This window comes from Zeus faber (genome assembly GCF_960531495.2).
Source record: "Zeus faber genome assembly, chromosome: 3".
Taxonomy (NCBI): Eukaryota; Metazoa; Chordata; class Actinopteri; order Zeiformes; family Zeidae; genus Zeus; species Zeus faber.
The window spans coordinates 12364426-12380542 of NC_137190.1; the positions used below are offsets into that span (position 1 = coordinate 12364426).

Here is a 16117-nt window from a genome sequence, read left to right on the forward strand (position 1 = left end):
ACACACACACACACACACACACACACACACACACACACACACACACACACACACACACACACACACACACACACACACACACACACACTTCTATTATAATGAATTTATTATCTAACCATTAGGATTGAAGTGCTTTGTACTCATTCAATCCCAGTGGATTATGGTATGGATAGAAAACAGGAATACAATCAATTACATGGCATTACAGCAACACCAAATATTAGAATACAGAATAACTTTTTGGGTGTCCAGTCTCTGGGCGTCCAGACATTTAATGGCTAACTGACTGATAAGCCGTCTTACATGCATCCACTCACATATAATATGCACAATTACTTGTCCACAGTCATCATTTTGCCATTATTACGCTGGGGCAACTGAAGAGAATTACTAACATAAGAGTTCCCTGGGGCAGAGCACTTAAATTTCGATTATATCATTAAGAGGCCACCGGTGGACTGTCACTGTGGAAGAGCGGAGCTGTATGAATGTGACTCTGGACCGCTGGGGAAACACCATTACTCTTATCGTTTTTTCACTTACACGGTGCCCCAAGCGTGTTCTCGTGATTTTAGAGAGAATGCGTTCTTGGTTGGCCTACCATTGATAAATGAAGGTTCGAAAATTAATGGGAATAAACAGAATCGGATGGTCTCATTTGACATCTTAATGTATCTTGATCTTTAATGAGGCAAAGGTGACAGAAATGTGGTCAAATCTAACAATTAAAAATGGCCTGTTTCCCCTAACATTTCCTTAGTAAGACCTCATGTAAAACATTATGCTTTACCATTTATCAACAATTGAGATGAAGCTGGTCAATTTTAGAAAACCATACTTAACTTCTGGTGCCATAATACTGAAAGTCTGCTTGCATTTAATTTCCCCGGGGGAATTGTATTTTGTCAAAAAAAATATTTTTAGAGAACAAAAAAGGGGTACTGCCTAGTATGCTGTACATTAAGAGTCATAAATGTGTTAAAGGTTTTTTGGAATCTTGATCTCCCGTTCAAATTGTGCTTTTTGGGGTGAGTTACCGCTTCAAGACCTCTGGCTTTGGAGATTCTGCAGGGTTTTGTTATTTGTTTAAATGTCCTAATCAATTTCTGAACAAGATCAATCAGTTTGGCCTTGCTCAGAAAAAGAACCAGGAAAGTGGTGAAAAACTAAGCCAGTCATTTGTGAAAAGAGTAAAAGAGCCAGCTGCGCTGCTTTCCATTTTTGGAATCGGCATGAAAAAAAGATATAATTTAGCTGAGCATGACGCATCATACCAGAAAGATGGGTTGGGCATCTTTTGGGGAACTTCTTTCCCTCAAAGCTTAATGACAAAAAAAAAAAAATCACCAGATGTCAGAGGGAACCAAGTAAAGGTTTCTCAGTGAGAGTAAATGCCTCACAGCTTCTCAGATTTCCGCTTCTCAGACAGAATGTAGAGAGGGAGCGAACAGTCACGCAGTACAACAAATCAAAACATAAAGAAGACTGACGGTGCCGAAAGAACCAGGCCCCGAGAATACAGGCAACATGATCTCTCTATAAACACAAAAAAAAGAAGAAGGGCACACAGGGAAGAAGAGGACCCCGTTCTGAAAACATATCAATATCAATCTGAAAACAAGGCCTCAAAACCTCCGGATGCCAACAGCTTCATTTTGAATGGTAAGTACGCCATGTGCTCCCTCAGTGATGGACCGCAGATCAAATCAACTTTTGTTTAAAAAGTAAATTGAGCCGAGGTGTCAGGCGAGATTACGAACCTTTGAGTAATGCCCGAAGAATGGCTACGTCAATGTCCTGGTGATCTTCAGAGCTGATGTGGAACACGGTGATCTTTCAAGGAGGAGGACAACCGTCATCATTACCAGAGGACCATCAAAGTTAGTCCAAAAGAACCTCTGTCTGGGCTTATTTCACTGATGTTACAACAGATATCTAACAGATCATAAATGTTTGGTTTCTATAGTCTGTAACCGATCATATTGTTGAAATGTATTTTATTATTATTATATTTAAATGGATAAGAACACAAGGCTAATCCATTAAAATTTTAACTATGAACTCTGAATACAGAGCAAAAATGGACTGGAATCAGCATGAGCTCACCAGCTCTTTACTCTTCATGCACTCCATGAGTGTCTGAAAGAGATGGATGGCATCGCTGTGACTGAAGTTGAAGGTTTTCTTGATTGTTGCGATGATATCAGTCTCCACACCGTCAGGAAGACCTCTGCATGATATTTAAGCGAAGTTACACAGCGGGTCCAAATGCAGACAGCACTGTTCAAACCTGTCGTACTTTCCCTGTTCATTCATACATTACACTTAAAATGCTACTTAAAAAAAAACCCTCAATAGCAGCATGGAGCATGCTCTGAAAGCTCCATTTGCATTGTTTGTTGGAATGCGAAAACTCTTAAAAGGACCACACCGCTGTCAAGTTGAGTTTTAGCTCGCACAGCACACAGTTTCTGGCAGTTTCCCTGATGACAGCTCACATAGTTAGATTTTTAGTATCGTCTCTATTTTCAGCTTTTGGAAGATTTGAACGATAGGGTGAGAAACCTACCTGAATATGATCTGTGAGTCCCGCTGACAACTACAGCAACACATACTTCTGGTCAAACCTTTTTAATGATAGTTAATTTTATTTACTAATGAATTAAAATGTATTCATTTGTTGATCCCATTTCAAAAAGGAGGAAGTGCTGTTCCCTGGAATAAGGTATGATTTTCCACCATATCGCTTGAATTTTCCAAAACCCTAATCTAAAAATAGGAACAGTGATCGGTGAAAATGCTGAGGGGTAAGATGAAATGCGTGTGCTGACTAGAAACTGGCGTAAACCCTGTTTGGCATCGGTGTGGTCCTTTAACGTGTCGCCAATGTTTATACGAATTTGCACCACTGTTGTTTGAGATGGAACACAACACATTTGCTTTTTTTTTTTTTTTTTTTTTAGTTGTTCTCATGGCGGACTAACGAACATCTAAGTGAGCTCACACGAACAACAGTAGAGTAACTAGAAGAGCACTAGAATTACAGAAGGATTAAAAAGGGAAAAAAAATAATAGTCGAGAGGGTGAGAGCACTCCGCTGTGTGCGAGTGTGTTTACGCAAGCGTTTCCTACCCCCCCTCCTCCGTCTGCTTGTGGACGTAGGCCAAGATGTCAGCAGCCCGGCCAGTCCCCTCACACACCACCACGGGAACAGGGGGGCTCTCTTGGAGGTACTCTAGCACCGTCAGGATCACATTGGGCCCCCCCTCAAAGATCAGGGCCACCACGGGGACACCCTGGCCGATACCTTGAACCGGACAAAGAACCTAATTAGCCCACCCTCCCAATTTTGGACTCCATTCTTCCATTCTTCTAATATTGCCCCACCCGACCCACAGTGGGTGGAGAGTTTAACTGATAACACTCAGCCAGCCGTTATCTCACTCCGTCAGCCTCTCAGACCCAAACTGACATCAAAGCTCACATATCCAGGTGTGTAGCAAGAATCCAGTGTGATACAATAACAACTAGACTCATTTTGCCAGCCAAATTGCTGTCACTTATTTCTTGATGAAATGCAGATGAATTTGCATTAGGAAGCATCAGTGGTTAACCAATTTTAAGCTGTTGGACAAGACTGAGACAAATTATACCCATTTCCACCTCTCAGTTTATTCACCGTGTTCTACGCAATGGAATAATGAAAGACGTCCGTCTGTCAACGATGGTCACTGAGCATCTTACGTGCGTGAATTCTCTGCAGGTTGATGTGCTTCTCCAGCTGCCGGCGCAGTTTGACCTCGGCGCCATACTTGCCTACCGTCCCGTCATCCACCAGAAGGAAGTGGGAGTGGAGGTTGTTGAGAACATTGAGCTTACTGAGTGGGTTCAGCAAGGTCTGATATGGAGCTATTACCTATGTGCATGTGAATGTGTGAGTTGGGTGTTTGGTAGTAGTAGTAGTAGTAGTAGTAGTAGTAGTAGTGGGTGGTAATAATGAGGAGGGGGGAGGAAAGGGGGGGGAAAGAAAAAAAAAAAAAAAAAAGCTTTTTAGTCAGATCAGTAAAAATATACTTGCTACGGCAACATAACTTGCATTAAGGATGGCATATGAAAATATATTGTGTTAACACTGTAAACAGTTGTTTTACTTATTTGTTCAATGGAACGCAGAAGGTAGTTTGGGTATCATTTGAAAGTATTCTTACATCTCTTCCGATGAGATCGTTTCTGTTCTCGATGACCCCCCAGGGGGCAATCCCAATAGTGCAAATCTTCTTGGATGATCTGGAAGAGTGCTCCTTCAGCGCATCACCCACATGCTTTGCCACACCTTGTGACAAAGACATTTTAGCACTTATTTCGGTAAAAGCTGTCAAACCAACTATGATAGATACTGGTGCAAATGACATACTCAATGTGTACTAATGACAGAAATAAGCAAAGACCATTGGGTACAGTAAATAAATGTCACATTCATTGTGTTGAATTACTCTTTACCTTCTTCAAAAACACAGCTGTCACTATTATCAAAATAGTAAATATTGGTCTGTTCTGGCAGAAACTGAAGTGACTACATTAGTTCGTTGACAGTAGCCTGGTTAATCAGCTAATGAATACCATGGGTGATACAGAACATTCTATGTTCCCTGCTCGTGATAAATGCGCATTTGAGTAACGATTTAAACACTATGATTAGACTGCAATGTCTTGACACTGCATAGTGACTGCAGACACACCCCGACTGTGACAAATGACACACCAAGAGCCTGACATTACATCTTCTGCTGCATCAGCACTCCGATAACAGAAGCTTTGCATGTGGTAACCATGCTAATGTCATGCAACGTCCTGGTTTTGTACTGGATTTACTTTGCTGTGTGTGAGTGTTTCCTTATAGAGAATCAAGAATGTATATTTTCCAACTACCCACAGAGATTAAAAAGCACCTTTAGGTACCCTGGTTGGCATATCTATATAATTTTTTTGTGTGGGAAAGTTCAAATATTTGCTTGTGGGGACAATTTTACAGTGAACAGAGAGTTGAGCAAGCGTACCTGTGTTGACACCTCCGGTGAGGATCCAGGCCCCTGTGGTGACTGCTGCTTTGATCAGGCCTTTGCCAACCACCTGCTTGATACGTGGGTGCATCTCAAAGTTTTGAATGCCCCCGTGGACAGAGATAAGAATTTTGGGAAGCTCCATCTGCCACTCCTTCAGCATCAGCCGCAAGACGCTCTCTGGCGGCGAGTCGTGGGACAAACGCACATACTAAGAAAAATAGAGAAATAAAAAATTAAAAAATAAAATCCACCAGGAAGCCATTGTCGTTAAAGGCCTAGACAATAACATCCGCAGTTACTCGGGGCAACGGGATTTGGGCAATTGCCAACCATCTTGTTATGCTAGTGCACTGATTTACTCAAGTTAAAAAATATGGGTTGTAATTATGTAGGATCATCATTTCTCAACAATAAAATTATTAAAATTGCAGGATATACAATAAACTATATATATGTATATATTTTTTTTTTGAAAGGTTCTGTTTCACTGTTAAAATGCAGCAGCAGGAAACCGCACACACTCCTACCTTGGCTCTGTAGGAGTGGGACCCTCCCTGGAAGTTGACGACACCATAGGCATCAGTGGGACTCTCCTCCGTGTGTTTGTCCACAGACCATTCCTCCAGCTCTGGCAGCGACAGGTTGGGGTTTTCACCCAACTTCACATCCGAGTACTTCATTGCCAGGCTGGCCGTGAAGCCAACATGCTGCCGCACCAGCCGCCCGCAGCAGCACCTGGGGGGGAACCAGAGTCAGTTTTGGCAGGCACCATATAAGAACCAGATTATTCCTCTGCCCCTGCCCCCTTTCGATTGACGGCACTGCTGCAGACACATCTGGACAACAGGACAAACACCATGACAATTCCTTGAGTTTGTGCTGATTCAGTTCTATGTATATGTGTTATCTTACAGTGAATGAACAACTTAAATTTCCGGGGGGGGGGGTTGCACACGGAGTGAAAGAAAATACTTCTAAAATGAAAAAACAAAATGTCCTCAATGTGTTATTGAGAGGAACGGGGAAGAGCACGGCTGCAAATTAAGCATGGAAATTACGCATGGAGAGGGAAACAAGCCCAAATCCAGATCGGCTCTAAGTCCTTCTTTCTCTCCTCCCATGATAAGTGAAATCTGACTCCACGGACTGTTTGCGACTCTGCTGTGCGCGCACAAAGCACCCACACTCACTTCTGTAGCATTCGACGAAGTATGGATAACATGGTTGGTATTTTCCTTTTTTTCTTTATTTGATGAACGTGGGGGCCGATATCAGAAAATTAACTAAATGGGTTAAAAAAATAAATAAATAAACAAAAAAAAATAAAAATAAAAGTAAAAAACACAGTGGGGGCGGTAGGCAAGTTATGTAATCGATATATGACTGAACACCGCAAAACACCCGTAACCACGGCAACCCTACTGGCTGAGAAGCACAAGGTGACCAAGCACCCCCAAATGATACTGCAAACAAAACACAAAGCCTTGAGGTTAATTGGAGGGGCGCTGGGGGAATTACACTGTAAGAGCATTTCCCTGCTCGGCTCGTCTAACAGGTTGGCATGGATTCTCTCCGGCTAATCTTCGTGTAATGTTTGCCGCGTAACTTCAAAGGCAATAGAGGGCGAAATAGGATAACTACTAAACACTTACCGCACCAACTGTTGGCAGATCTGGCATCCCGGAAGGCATCTGCAGAAATGCAAAACAAGTGCTTAACAGGAGAATTTTAACTATTTTTTTTGTAGTTGATTGAATTCAAGATTCAAGATTTAAGAGGTTTACTCGTCACATTTGTTAAGAGGCAAGTCTTCTTAAAAGGCTAGAGAGGAACACTGATTTGTTTGAGAACATTCCTGAAGGTCATCTGTCAACTAGGCAGGCTGCCTTGTCAGGTTGGCCTTTAACCAAGATAGAGTTATGAAAGCTGCCAAGTAGCCCCTCACTTTATGTACTCCCACAGCCCAGTTTGCTGCCCGGGACTGCAAGAACAAACACCTCTGGATCATCTTATCAATAGTTGATTGAGTAAAAAGCAAGAGGCAAATAATTTATTTCAAAGAAAAGCAAAGGAAAAGGGTAACTCAGTAACTATAGCTGCGTTTCCACCCAAAGTGCACGGATCTTTTAGTCGCTGGAATTTCTTTTTTTTTTTTTTTCCAAGGAATTAAAAGTTTCCTTGAAGTTGTTGTCTGCGTTTCCACCGACAACAATGACGGAACAAAAGAGACAAATAAAGGGAACCCGGAGGCAAAGTCAACTTCTGCAAACCCCCCGGCGTTTAACGCGCTTCGGGTAAACATAACTTTGTGAGCCTCGCAGAATCCAGTCTCCACTTTGGATGGAACATGGCCGACCGATGTTGTGTCGAAGTGCAATGAACAAAAACCAAACTGTACATACATTCTGTTTGTGACTGCAGATTTTGTAAAAATGGTGGCTGAAATAAAGTGCTCGAGATCAAGAGTGCTCGGCCAATCAGAATGGGTCAGCGCTGCAAGTCCCACCCCCAAAGTTCCTGCACTTTTGAAAAGTAGCACCCCCCAAGCTGAGACTTTTCGGTTCCCGGAAAAATGTCCCCGGAACTTAATTTAGACCCTGGTCCCTGCGGTGGAAATGCACTGAGTTCCTCCAAAATGTCCTAGTTCCTGGGGAAAGTTCCTGCGGTGGAAACGCAGCTAATGTACTTTTTTGTGAGGAAAAGAGCTACGGGTCTTAAAAGTTTATGCAACCCTCAAATATGTACGTTTGACTCTATCTATAGTATGTGTCACCAAAAATATTGAAGCTTTAGCGACATGTACTGCTACTTATGAAATTTGACCAAGGCCTATGCCAGTTTTAATGTGCGTGATGTGTGAGCATTTCTGTGGTGGCCAATTAGATTGTGAAAGACAAGCCTGAAGGCGAAGCTAAAGACGGCCCCTTCATACAATTCTAGCACCGTTACGCCAAATTCCAGCAAGTTTGTAAAAGATATCCTGTTTTATTTCAAGAGAAAAATATTGACATGGATTCACACAAGGACAGTTATCCAAACACTGTTATTTACTTGGTGCCATCAGCATCTTATTTAAAAAAAAAAAAGTATCTCACATAAACATTAAAATAGGTGGGCGACAAAACAATTACATTTGGGAATATGTGAATGACAAATCATACGTTGAACCCCTGAATACGAAACCACAGCCCCGGAACTGGGTCATGACGTGAAGCAACTGTTGATCACTAGGCTTCATTTGAGACAATAATTACAGTGATAAATAGTAGGATCATGTGGGAACCGCCCCATTAACCCACTCGAGGGTGGTGGTTAGGGTTAAGGCTGACCTTGACACATGCACCATGCAATTACACCGTTACCACCGCAATCACCGCAAGGCAGACCATGTCTAGGCCGAAGCTGGCAAACAAACACTTACCTGTGGGGGTCTTTTGACACTGGAAGTATGTACACACATTCCCTCTTGGTGAAAGTGCTTCCTATCCAGGGTTTGTGGGACTACAACAGAAAAAGAGAACAAGAGTAGCTAGATGCAAAAACGTCATGTGATAGCATTGTTTCTTTCTTTAAGGCTTCATTAGAGTAACGTAAGCAATGTTCTGGACTTCATAAGCTGTGTTCTACTTGTCACCAACAATGAATAAATAAAAAATATTGTGACATTTATTTTTTGCAAAATAACAGCCACAGGAAATACCATCAAAATAACCGCAATCCCTGGGCTGGGGTAGGGAAAGCAATTGGTTTATGTATTGTATGTATCATTCTTGATATTAAACAAAACAAAGACAAATAATTATATCCTTTAACATTGCAATGTCAAAACAACAATATAAAGCACAAGAACTTAAAATTATTTCCCCATGACAGTTTTGTTGGACAAATCAAGAGAAAAAGATAAGACAAATTATTCTTGTCATTAATCTTTCGTGGTATAAAGAGAGGAATGTGAAAACTCCATACAGAGGAAATTACCGAATGCATTACTACAAGCAAAAGCAAGACAAATATTCACAAAGTTTAACAACCAGAGCATAACAGTACATATCTCCAATACATTTTCTGTCGAGTCTAGCTGAAAAACTGGTTTATGATGGCAAAAGATGGAATTAATTCATCTCTACGGCGCAAAAATGCTCTCCATCACAAAGAACGCCATCGTTTGCAACCAAAGGTTGACCAAAGTTACATGAACCACACCAAAGTTTAGTCTTACAGAAGCATCAGAAACAAATACGCAATTTCATCCCATGACCACGATCCCTGCAAAGAATGAGCGATTGAATCTGTACCTGGATGTGCTCCTCTTCATCTCTATGTTTAAGGGCTTTGTACAGGAACATACCAATGCTCCTTCATGGATCTCCCAGACAAAACCACAGTCACCACAGCCACACTGGATCGTCAACTACCCGCAAATCACAGAAGTGCTTTCTCGCTCGCTCCCCGTTTCGGTAGATCCTCCAACGAGGACTCTGTGTGGATGTGCCGGTTCACATTCAGAACCAACCTTGGTTAAAAGCTGAACAATCAGTGCGAGTTTTCAGGCTGCTAACTCCACTCACTGTTAATCTGTAAGAAGCCACTGAGGGGCCTGATGAATGTGTCTGGGACAACCTAGATATTATACTAAGGGCCATGTACAAAAAAGAAAAAGAAAAAAGAAAGAGGCGGGTTTGTTGGAGAGGATTAGTGGATGGGGAGAGGCCTCAATGATATATACCTTGCAGTCTACTAAAGACACACCACCGAGTCTGGTTCATACATACTAACCCTTTACCTGCACCCCTTCATGCCACCTCAGCAAGACCCACAAGGCCCTCATTTAGAAGGATGGGAAACATGTCGGGGGTTAAAAAATCCAATCTGCAAGGACATTAACCCATATTTTCTTAAGATCATGCTTGCATGTCAGATAAATGTGTTGGAAAAGTATGGAAAAGCTATGCAAGGTGTTATAATGCAACTTGGTTTCTCAATATGTTTGAGCAAGCCAATTCCCAATAATTGGTCAACATATGGAAGCCATTATTCAGATTTAGTTGATCAAATCGACCTATTACAGCAGGTCTGTGCTCTGCTAACCTGTAACCATGGCACCTGAGAATGTCAGGCAACAAAAGACTCCAGGGTTTTGGAACCCCTGCCAAAAACACTCTCCTTTCCTCCTTCCCCCCCCACCCCACCCACCTCTTCCTCTCCGCTTTCTCCCTCGCAGCTACAAGGCAGTGTGACTTTTATGATCATTCTGTTCCTGTAGGAAACAAAACCCCACCACCTTTCCATCCCCGAGATTTACGGATTCAAACAATGATTGAACATTTTTGGCGTGCAAGTTCACTCTGTTTGCATCGTTTACTCATATAAACAAGAAGACACAAAAATGTCAGTGTTCTCTCTCTGGTTATTTGTCCGTACATGCATATAGGACCGCATAGAAAGCTGCCGTCTCCGCTTTCACTCGATAGCCCCCCGCCCAGACTTCCTCCAATAGTAAATAATAAAGACTGCTGGTTAACCTGTCATTCCTCAGGCCCATTCTGATGCAATACGGGATGAGATAACATCTGGCTTGGCTATTCTCTTATGCACAGTAAGGAGTTGAGGCCACGGGGGCAGATCATTAGGCTCGGAATCAGCCAAACAGAACAGTGCCTCTCAAACACTCTCAGTTTGAGAACCACAGGTTGGTCACGAATGTCTGTAGCGGTATAAATGTGTGACACGGTTAAGCTGGAAAAATATCACTCAACGTCCAAGCAGCAGAAAGCAACTACAGTAATTTGTCAGTTGCAGTTAAAGGCCAAATAAAATAAATGAGCAGACAAACTTGCGATGGACGGCACTTTTGAGGATGCCAAGAAACTGGACTGGTTGCACTGGGAGAAAAACAGACATAAAAAAAATAAAATAAAAAAATCCTTAAATGATCTAAAACAAATACCACCTCAACGGGTGATGTCAATTCTGTGTACAAACGTATGGTATCTATGCCATTCAACAACTGTTTACCTTTTAATGAACAGTGTAGTTTTCAAATATAGGAAACAAAACATAAATCTGCATTCCAAAGGGAAAAATCTGATGGCGCTGTGAAATATCTCTAAAACAAGATACACTTTATTCATCTCCAGAGGAAAATACAGGAAACACCATTGCCACTTGAAAATATTTCTCTTTACATCAACATGCGCTGTCACCATAAAGTGGGTTAGTAATTAAATTAAAAAACAATCGCTCGTAACATGCGACAAATATGCAACAAATTGCTCGGTCAACTCCTAATTTCTCTGTAAAGATGTTAATATCGAAGCAAGTGTCGGCACCATTCCACATTTTCTTTGATGCCGAACTTTATATTTGGCACACTTGTGTATGTGGTTAAGTAATTGCTTCAGAAGAACCTCAAACTTCTACTTTAGTCAGGTTTATCTCTCCCGTTATGACGAGAGTGTATCTAGTTCTAAAAATATAAAATTCTTGGAAAAGTAAGAAGTATGCCACGAATAATGTGGAAGTTATGTAACTGGTGGTGGTCCATTTAGTCTATCTGAACGATAATGGTGGATACGGTGCCATTCATAGACAGAAAAATCAGCATTTTCTTGCTCAGAGTGCCTGTTCTCTACATGTACCAGCATGCATTGTGTGAAAGCTTAGTATAGGGTCCTCTACGGTAAACCCTCGAGGCCACATGGCAGTGTGTAGCTACAGTTACCAATCAGTCCACAGGTCGACTGAGTCATGCCTTTCGTAAAAAACAAACAAAAGATGGCCCTGTGACCAAGGACAGGCGATGCTGTTGGAATACATCTCAGTAGAGAACATTTTCACATTTCAGATCAATGCGTTTCTGAAAAATTAGGCAGTAGTGGCAGTGGGCATTTGTGCTGTGTACTCGGAGAAGTAATGGATGCTTTGGGACAATCAGGATATCCATTTTTAAGTACGACAAGCCAATACACAATTCTTACGCATCACTACTTTTCAAGGAAATATACTGTAACCAAAGATGCAATTTCAAATATGATGGTGGTTTTGGACCGTTCATTTGGAGACAACAGAACAAAATGATTGCCATAGAAAACATTTCTCCATTAATGGCGTCTTTCATGCTTCAAAAATGTGAAAAGGATGCTGAAAATCTAGTTATGCCCAAGTTATGCCCAATTATGCTAGTAATGCCCAATATATATGACATTGCTCTTGGTAGAGGAATTGTGTAATTTGGATGGATAATTTTCAGCCAATGAGACCTATATCAGACTGATTGTCAATAACCCGTATTGATACATTCTTAATAGATACATAAGGACCTTGTTTTAAGTAGAAAATATAATGTGTGAGTGGAGATGCTTGCAATCAAACACACAGCTAGGATAAAAGTCGGGTCACGTTGTCATGGGATCAACATGTGATGTGGTCTCCAGCTCCCCCAGTTTGGCCTGTGGAAATATCTATGGATGGATAAAGTTATTCACCACCATCATATCTCTTCTCTGGTAATGTAGAGCACATTAAAAGCCCAGGACATATTTTTTTCTCGGGCGGCCCCCTGAAAGTCGACGCATCGAATCATCAGTTGGAAACCCATCAGTCGACTGAGATTCTTCAAGTCGAGAAGGCGCGTTTTTTTGTCAGTCAGTGTACATTACAATAACAGGATAAGCCAGATGGAAGCTTACATGCATAATAATGATAATGTTTCAATGGGGAATTATAAATAAGGGGAATCATATATTTTTACATGTGTCTCTCCATGTGCCCCGATCGCTGTGCACCCCCCGTTCCTCGGCCCCCCTGTGACCACACGGTTTTTAGTTGATTTATTTTGAGGAACGGGGCACGACTCGTAGACTCGTGAAGATTATTTTCTACGCATAAGGAGACGGATGGAGGGGGGTTGATCGGGGAGAGAGTCCGAGAGAAGGGGGTCCCCATTACGCACGGTTTCGTTCCAGACGCACTTGTTTCGTTCCATAAGCAGACGTAAAATAAAATAACCTACATCTAAAATAACATTTTAGATGTAGGTAAGCGAGGCACCCCATCGCGTGCCTCGCTAGCACTCGCATCATCAGTACCGTCGGAAGGAGACAGGTGCGCAAAATGCGCCCCGATCACTCCCTCTTCGAGCCCCCCCCCACACACACACACACACACACACACACACACACACACACACACACACACAGGATGGCACCCTCGGCAGCCGCCTATCTCACCTATCTAATTCGACTGACAAAATTCAGAGTGGGGCACAGCCCTACCCTTTTCTTTCAAGCATCTGTTGCTTATAGTTATACAAGCCTATATAAACCCAAGCCAAGTTAGTGAAAGCTGGAGTAAGGAATAGGTAGAGTTGAAGGTATTGTTTTTTTTTATGCACTCTACTAAAAGAATACTGAACAGAACTACTGTCAAAATGCTTTCTTATCATATACTGGACTGGTGCTTAAGAAGCAAAGATAGAACCCAGACGAGTGAGAGAAGCAAATTAACTATTCTCTCCAATGTCGTTTGGCTTGCCCGGCACCTCCCAGAAGTTTCTGTATGGCTGCGTCTTCTACAGCAGACCAGAAAGCGTGTCTCCAGGGGATTGACGTGGGCGAGTCAGGCCAGTTAAATGAGGAGTACGGGAATTCTCCATTCATAAAGTCAATAAACAGAAGCTGTGGCTGAAATATCTCTCCCTAGTCTATTTGCATCAGAAAGGCTTTATCTTATAATTTCATCAGGGCTCGCAAGCGTTTGACAGAGTATACAATAACTTGAGATCAGATTGTGACGACATGTGACGGGTGACAGACAGGAAATACTATACCCACGTTTATGACCACGTCACACCCACGCATATGTGGCTGTCTGCTGACACATAGCAATGCTCACTCACTGGGACTCACGGCTCCAAAGGGTTGAGAACCACTACTCGAGCTGTCTGACCAGCAACGCAAGCAGTTTACATGAATACAGACACATTGAATAATTATAAAAAATATTCAATGTACTTGTCAGGTACTCACCATTCAAGGTTACATAAGAAAATGTGAACTGCAATACTAACAAAAACCACAGGCAGATCCAATGACATAACATCACTAATCAAGTCAACTACTCAATTGACTGGTTAGAATTTAACAGCAGCGATCCAGCAGCGGTTGTGCAATTCCAGATATCCCGCTATCCGGTTCTGGGGCTGCTTGTAATAAAAGCACAATAGCAGCAGCAGTAATATCCCTTAACCTCTCAGCCAGGGGTAAGCTAGGGCATGTGACTGGTTTGGGCTAGTACTGTGGGAAATAAGACAGTTCTGCACTGGGGCCAAGGACTGAGGCTCTGAATAATCTGGCAGTCGGCAGCGTAAGGGACACACCATGCAATTCCAACATTGCAGGTTAGAAGCTGGTTCACAACCTCAGCCGCGTGTCACAAGTCAATTCAGGATCACTTATACGACTTACGTCAACTAGTACACAGGGTTTCGCAGGCCCATAGACTGAAAAGCTCCTGGACTTAACACACTGGAAACCATGTTGGACTGACATAGAAACGTCCAATTATATGTCAATGTCACCGATTTGGGCGTCGCAGCAATTTTACACTTGAACTCGACCTACGCCTACAGCCAAGTGTTATGGCGCTAACAGTAAGACAGGGAGAGTGGCGCTAACAGTAAGACAGGGAGAGTGGCGCTAACCCCAAGACAGGGAGAGTGGCGCTAACCCCAAGACGGGTAGAGTGGCGCTAACCCTAAGACGGGTAGAGTGGCGCTAACGCTAAGACGGGTAGAGTGGCGCTAACCCTAATACAGGTAGAGTGGCGCTAACGCTAAGACGGGTAGAGTGGCGCTAACCCTAATACAGGTAGAGTGGCGCTAACGCTAAGACGGGTAGAGTGGCGCAAACCCTAAGACAGGTAGAGTGGCGCTAACGCTAAGACGGGTAGAGTGGAGTTGCTCGGATCTTAGCATTAGCAAGCTAGCTAGCTACCCGGCTAGCGCTACAGCAATGTGGGGACTCGCTCGGACAGTGCGTGTCCACGCGCGCCGCACAAGTTTTGCTGTCACGATCCACGGGGAGACGCAGTGAACGGCCAAGTTAAACACAACACCCTTCGCACGCCGCGCTGGCAGTGGACCACAGGTCCACAGGGAGCGGTGAGCGGCCACGGGGCAACCCGTCACTCAAACCTCGTAACGGTCTCGACGAGCGGACGCGAAACGAGAACCCCGCGGCGCTCCGCAGGCGGCCACGTACCATTCTCCTCGCCGTTACGAGTCAGGAAGAGCCGCGGCGGGGCTTCTATCCATCTACCGGCGGCGGCGTCGGTGTGCCTCGGAAGGGAGCCCCGGGTGGCGGCGGCGGAGGCGGAGGCGGAGGAGGAGGCGGAGGAACCTGCTTGGGCTGCAGCTCCAGCGGGAGGCTGCTCTCTCATACTGCTGCGTCTGCGGACTGACGCTGCGCGACGGGCGGCCTTGTCAGCCGGCTCTCTGTGACGTCACGCGTCCGACGGGGGGGCGGGGCCCACTGCAGGGGTGACGTAGGTCTGCGGGCCAACCCGGAAGTTAGCGTCGAGGAAAAGGGCGATGGGAGTTTGGATCATTGCAGAAAATAAGCGACGGGGCGAACCGACGTTTACGCTACGTGGAATTTCCGCGCAGCAAGATAATCTCCACGAACCGACTCCACTTTTTATGGCTTTTGAAGCGTGAGCGCCGTCGCCAGAAGTAAAACGCTAACGCCGGGCTGTGAAGGAACTACACCACTGTCGCGTGACTTCTACGTCACCGCCGCTAAGCCTCCAACCCGCGAGTTGGACGTCGAGCGCTCGCCTCTTCCACGGAGTCGGAAGAGCGCGGGTACGAACACGGGCAGGGGCCGTGAAGGTGGGCCGGTGAGTCACGGCTTTCCGTGTTCGGCGCGATGGCGGTCGATCTCCCCGACAGTCTCTCGTCGTCTCATGCAGCCGCTCGTCAGCAACCGCCTTTTGACGCACTGGCGTGTTTTATGCCGTGGGACAAAACGTGAAAATCTCTTTAAGCTTGTGTTAAC

The 16117-nt window shown here is 43.9% G+C and overlaps 1 protein-coding gene across 1 annotated transcript in view; it reads right to left on the reverse strand.

Annotated features, from left to right (window-relative positions):
- The window catches only part of trpm7 (transient receptor potential cation channel, subfamily M, member 7), a 51294-nt gene extending 35840 nt beyond the window's left edge, over positions 1 to 15454 (reverse strand). The window contains exons 1-10 of the mRNA XM_079996998.1: positions 15323 to 15454; positions 8485 to 8564; positions 6716 to 6754; positions 5591 to 5798; positions 5058 to 5271; positions 4209 to 4333; positions 3745 to 3916; positions 3133 to 3307; positions 2107 to 2230; positions 1761 to 1833 (exon numbers count right to left, since the gene is read on the reverse strand). Coding sequence (XP_079853124.1) covers positions 1761 to 1833; positions 2107 to 2230; positions 3133 to 3307; positions 3745 to 3916; positions 4209 to 4333; positions 5058 to 5271; positions 5591 to 5798; positions 6716 to 6754; positions 8485 to 8564; positions 15323 to 15325 — 1213 coding nt within the window. The 5' untranslated portion in view covers positions 15326 to 15454. The remainder of the gene's footprint in view (positions 1 to 1760; positions 1834 to 2106; positions 2231 to 3132; positions 3308 to 3744; positions 3917 to 4208; positions 4334 to 5057; positions 5272 to 5590; positions 5799 to 6715; positions 6755 to 8484; positions 8565 to 15322) is intronic.
- Positions 15455 to 16117: the final 663 nt, after the last annotated feature.